The 5,633-nt window shown below is 50.3% G+C and overlaps 1 protein-coding gene across 6 annotated transcripts in view; it reads right to left on the bottom strand.

Moving 5' to 3' along the window:
• Nucleotides 1-5,633, bottom strand: part of UBAP1 (ubiquitin associated protein 1) — a 63,869-nt gene that overhangs the window by 30,840 nt on the left and 27,396 nt on the right. For 5 of the 6 annotated variants that reach the window (XM_044443826.1, XM_044443824.1, XM_044443828.1 and 2 more), the window contains exons 5-6: nucleotides 5,214-5,414; nucleotides 4,487-4,588 (exon numbers count right to left, since the gene is read on the bottom strand). In XM_044443826.1, coding sequence (XP_044299761.1) covers nucleotides 4,487-4,588; nucleotides 5,214-5,414 — 303 coding nt within the window. Of the gene's footprint in view, nucleotides 1-2,320; nucleotides 3,535-4,486; nucleotides 4,589-5,213; nucleotides 5,415-5,633 lie in introns of those variants that run through there. The other variant, XM_044443825.1, reaches the window with a different exon arrangement.

Here is a 5,633-nt window from a genome sequence, read left to right as displayed (position 1 = left end):
GGCCAGGCCTTTGTGCAGCAGCCGGGCGGGCGGGCGGACGGACAGACAGCGGACTGGAGAAAGGGGCTCCCGGGCCCTGCATGTGGGACATGATGAGAGGCACGGGGAGTGACTACAATCCAGCAGCGGGGCCTCCTTTTCGGCCAGGCACTTCCTGGATGGCGGGGGGGGGGGGGGGGCACACATGCCTCGGGAAGAGTACATTCAGGAATTAATATTTCGGAAGCAGGGTCAGCTTTGTACTCGTGGAAGGAGCCAGTCTAATCTTGGTTTCTACTACGGAGACATAATTAGGCAGTTTCCCTGAAGAGAGAAGCCCCCCTTTTCCACCCCTCCAAATCCCACCCGGTCCCTTCTCCACAGACAAACGCCCTCAGCACCCACGTGGCAGCAGTGGCCACAGGCTAAACTCACCGAGCAGGAATCCTGCCTCGCGCACCCCTTGCTCTCGCTTCGCCCTTGTGACCTGGCCGAGCAATGCAAGACTCATGCCGCCATCATCCTTTCTGCGGGACAGGCACGCATCATAGCCGTGACGCATCCCAAGCAGCAAGAGCTCATCGGCCAGGCTCCCCTTGAAAGAGGAACTCCTGCACTTGGAATGTGTCTCCACCTTGTAAGGACTGGATGGACAAGATAATCTACAAACCCTGCAGGGAAGCCATTCCTCTTAATGAGGAAAATGGCGGAGAAGCTGGGGAGGCAATAATAAGCGAAAATGCTCCTGCGAGTTCCGCTTTTGAGGAGGGGTGTTTGGCCCAAGTAGCTATGCAAACTTCTGTAAATTAACATGAATTCAGTGGGAATGACTTTAAGATGCATGCCACTTTTATACTGAATTTGTTGAGATTATTTTACTTCTATTAAAAATGTGCAGCAGTCTTGTGTCGAATTAAGTGTCCAGATCAAATGCAACCCAAGTTTGATGAATAGGGAGGGAAGGAGGGAGGGAGGGGGAGAGGCAGCAGGAGGTCAAGAACCGCCATGCCGATGCGCATAGCCATCCGGGGCTGCCCCAGCTGCAGAAATTCACACAGGAGGCGGACGGCACCATGGAACCCTGATCAGCTCCTGCGAGTCCAGAGGCACTGCCCCTTGGGCAGCCTCTTTGCCAGTGCGCACACAGCTGTGGCAAACACTTCTCTCCATTCCGCCCATTTATTTATTTATTCGATTTATATCCTGCCTTTTTCCTCAAAGGGCTCAAGGCGGCTTGCATCATTCTCCTCCCCCATCTGATCCCCACAACAACCACCCTGTGAGGTAGGTTGGGCTGAGAGCCTGTGACGGGCCCAAAGTCACCCTGTTGGCTCCATGGCCGAGTGGGGACTTGAACCCGGATCCCCCGAGTCCCAGTCCCGTGCTCTAACCACTGCACCACACTGGCTGGAAGTATTGCAACACTTTTTGTGGCTGTGGAATCGTCCCATGGCTTCGGCCTTGTTCTCACATACAGGAAGATCACGGGTACAGTGACTGCTTCTGCCATCTGGATCTGCTGCTTTCCCTCCGACACCCCGCTGCTCGGATTCTGTGGGGCTGCCCCCTTGCCTCTGAGGTGCTCACGTGGTTATCAAGTGCCTCTGAGCTGCTGGATGGAATCCAACCACCAGACAAGCTGCCCTCGATAGGAAGGAAGTGGCAGGGGTGATTTTAGTAACAGATCAAGACCACTGGTATCTCAGGGGAAAAAATGTAAGCACAATCTAAGGACTCTGCTCTTAACGGTGCTTCAGCATTAGCAAAAAAATAATGTAGAGAAGGGTTCATATACGAAGTTTAGTTCTTGAAGCGGCTTAATAAATGCTAACGCCACCCCAACATACAAATCGCTAAGCCACTTCCAAGCTATTGTGTAGCTTCTGCCAGACCACGCCACTTATCTTGGGTCATAGTTCAGCATATTTCTGTACTGAATTATGAACTCCAGTGATCAACACTGTTGCTGTTTCCATGATCCTTTCGCTTAGGGCGAAGGCTATGGGAACTAGTGTTCTTGTAGAAGCTGCTGCTGCTTTTGCAGATCCAGGCAAGCCAGATACTGAAAAACCTTTGCGGCCAAATCACATCAGCTTGTCCCCAAGGCCCAGAGGAGGTGAGCTGCTTTTGCTGAGCTTACCGAGTCCGGTACAGACATGGGAAGATGCCACAGCAGGATGCCCAACGTGCTAAAGGGAGAGTTACAATTTTCCCGCAAGCCTGCACGCTTCGGAATGTCACAAAAGATTCTTCGGACATGATGGACTTGATTAGCAGTTAACCCTTGCAAATGCAAGAATCTGTTTTCCACACAAAAGGTCCAGACCATAACACCAGAAGCCACATTTTTAAGGTTTTATTAGGATCTCTTCCCGCAGAACCAAAATACTTAGCAAATTACTTGAAAGATCATCAAGAGTGCTTATTATATTTTTATGTATTTAGATCTTCAACCATATACAACATAATACACCTTTTTACTATCAAAACCAAACTGAAAGTCTGTTTCCTATTACTAGATGTTAATAGATTAATGCAACTATAGCAGTGTGAAAAAATGGAACCAACGCAGTGAATATCAAAAAGAAAGTGCATGAAAGAGAAGACTTCCAAATTCACACTGTACTTTAGACTGACAGTCAGCTGCTTCCTCAGTCTGGGGGTGGCAAGGTGCCCGCGTGTTGGAAACCGGTGAGAGGCCCAAGTAGGGTTCACAGCTTACCTGTGCCTGCTCCAAGAATTCGGTTTTTACCTACTTAACACTGGCAAGAGGACGCAGCTGGGGCCAAGACACCAGAAAAAGTAGTACAGCTTTTCAGTATGCATAGCGGCCGTTTCAGAACCAGTGTTGCACTAACTTACAAGCTAACCTTCAACCAAAGACTCCCTCACCTCCACTGAAAACTGAAATTTCATTGCACTAAAAGGTAGACTTCTGTTAATCTTGACTAAGAGTCAATGTTTCAGTACAAGCAGACACACAAATGAAAGCCGCTCCAAGGAACCAAAGCATCATTCATTTCCGAGCCAGGCAGGTGCTTCTTCGACAGTGCAGTGCAAGAGTTTGGGGAAGGGAAGGAGGATGCAGCTGGCCTGGCCTGACTATGTACACCTCCAGTCAAGATCCCATGGACTAGCCACAAAGAGGGAAAAAGAAAGGAAAATAAGGGGGGGGGGGAATAGGAAAGGGCACTTAAGTTTAATTGAAGAAAGCAAACTGGGCCCTCTCCGGTGGGAACGGCATTCTGGAGTGATACATGGCCAATGAAGCAACTCTCCCAGCTTTGTCGGCACTCTGGGAAAGCGGAGCGCTCAGGAGCGGGGTGTTCTCCTTCCCACTGCTGCAGAGAGCGCCGCGCGATGATGGCAAGGGTCTGGCTGCCTAGGCAAGATGCGCTCTCCTCTCAGCACTCTTCAACTGGCTCCTGCCCGGGTCATTAGATCTTCCAGTGCATTGTCCTGGTCATTGTTGTGTAATAATAATACCTCTTTAATGTCTGTCAGTTCAAATCCCATTTCTTTAAATTTACTCATTAGCTGGAGAAGTTCCGTTGTCTGAGAAGGAAAAAAAGGCAGAGGGCACCATTAGGAACGCTTGGAAGACAGGTACCTTAGGTCTACTGAGCCTCTCTGGATTGGCAAAACGGACGTCTTCCATGGAGGAGCAGCCATGAAGGGCGCAGAGCCTGACATGACAGGTGTCAGGACAAGCAGGTAAAAGATCTGGTATCCTGCCCTTTTGCACAAGGTGCTTGAGGCAGCCAATGAAAGCAATGAAAAAACACTTGTACGAGAAATCGACTCATAAGAACGCAACAATAAAAGAACATAGGTAAGCAGAAAAGAAAGACTCTGTTAGCGGTAACAGAGGTGTGATGCCATGCTAAACAAATCTTCCATAGCAGCAAACAGAGAACATGGTGGAGATCTGACAGATATCCAGGGGAAGGGAAATGGACATGCCCTCCCTGTGTTCCTGCTAGCTTTATGTCTGAAAGAGGTGGGACACACAGATGCCTTCGCCAAATGACCTTCAGGGATCTGGCAAGCGCACATAAGGGGAGGCAATCTTTCTTAGAATTTCTGCTCCCAACCGGTTTAGAGTTATAAAGGTTAGCACCAGCACGGGGCCTGAAACATATCAAATCAACAGAGGTCTCCTCTGAACTGAAAGGCCAACTCAATTTCATGCTAATTTCATGTAGCTGTAAGTTTCCAGATTCTTTTCAAAGGGAGCTCCATGTGACATGCATTACAGCAGTCCAATCTTGAAGTAACTAAGGCACGTGTCGTCATGGCCAGATCCACCTTGGCCCAACAGAGGCAAGGACAGCTGAAGACAGATCGCAACGAAAGAGTAACCAGAACGCTCCTGGTATTCAAAAGACAAACCAGAGGATTCAAAGATCACTGCAGTAGCTGAGGACCAGGAAAAAGCACATCAAGAAGCGCCGAGCTAAGCACAGCAGGAATTCCGCAGCCCCGCCTTGCGCAACTGAACACTCACCTTCTCCTCTGAACACTGGTACATCTCAAGAGCAGCTTCTACAAGGAGTGGGTCAAAGCCCTTCTCACAGAGCTGCCCATGGACAAACAGGTAGTCAAGAACCTGCAGGAGGAACAGGAAAGAAATCGACTCAGACATTTCCTCTGCATGCTGAATTCCAACAAAACTTGTCTGGCTTTCTAGTCTTTCCAAGTTTATCAGGAATCTGTGCCCCTGGACCTTGGTGGCAGGTCTATGTAAAAAGCTTGCTGAGGGGTGGCGAGGCACAACCTGACCTTAATCTGAGGAACAGACCGCTCTCGCAGTGCCCCTTTTGCAGAAAGGGGAGGGTGAATGCATAAAATGACCTTACACCAGGTCAGGCCACTGCCTAGCCCAGTAGAATTTGCTCTTCCTTATAACACAACGCTGGTAAGAATTCTTTACCAGTCCCTGATATCCCAAATTCTGTTTTGTTCAGAAGTGCCAGGACTGAACCTGGGAGCTGAGAAGGTGGCTTGACATCTGAATGGCCATGAAGAACAGCAGCCACTGTCAGACATAAATGCCGACTGGATGTGGCCACACTCTTGGAAATGCTTCCTGGCTAGCAGGTCCCTTCCTCCGTCGGAGCACCGTGACTCCTCCCAATCAGCAATTTTGGGCTCTGCCGTACCAGGTGCTGCCCTTCAACTTGCACACACCTCCTTCTCGTGACCTGATAGAGCAGCAGCAGGACTCCTCTCACCTGTTCTATGTTCTGCCCCTTCTTCTTCATCGCTTTCAGGACAGCCTCGTAGGAATAGCCCATGTTAACAACAGTTTCAATACACTGCCGCTCACTGGAAGAAAGGCCCTGGAGCACGTCTACGTATGAGAAGCCGCTTGGCCGCTTTGCACAGCTGGTGGCGTTGGGCACTTGAGATGCTGGGAAACTTTGGTGAGTTACCTGGTAAAAAAAGAGAGATGCTTTCAGAGGACGAGAAGGCAAACGGCTCTCCCTCGCCGGCCAGGGCAGAGGAGTCCGCACTGCACGGGCACACTTGAGCCAGGCACCCTGCACTGAGGGCCCAAGGCACAGCCAGAGGCAAAGGCCAAGGCCCCTGGTGCCATGCACAGCCCCCCCGAGGACCACCCGAAGGCAGCCAGGGCCGTGCTGCTGAGCAAG

Source organism: Varanus komodoensis, unplaced genomic scaffold, assembly GCF_004798865.1.
Source record: "Varanus komodoensis strain SLA01 unplaced genomic scaffold, ASM479886v1 scaffold43, whole genome shotgun sequence".
NCBI classification, from domain to species: Eukaryota; Metazoa; Chordata; class Lepidosauria; order Squamata; family Varanidae; genus Varanus; species Varanus komodoensis.
Note: the sequence above shows the minus strand (reverse complement) of the source record. Positions and strands in the feature narration are given on the sequence as shown.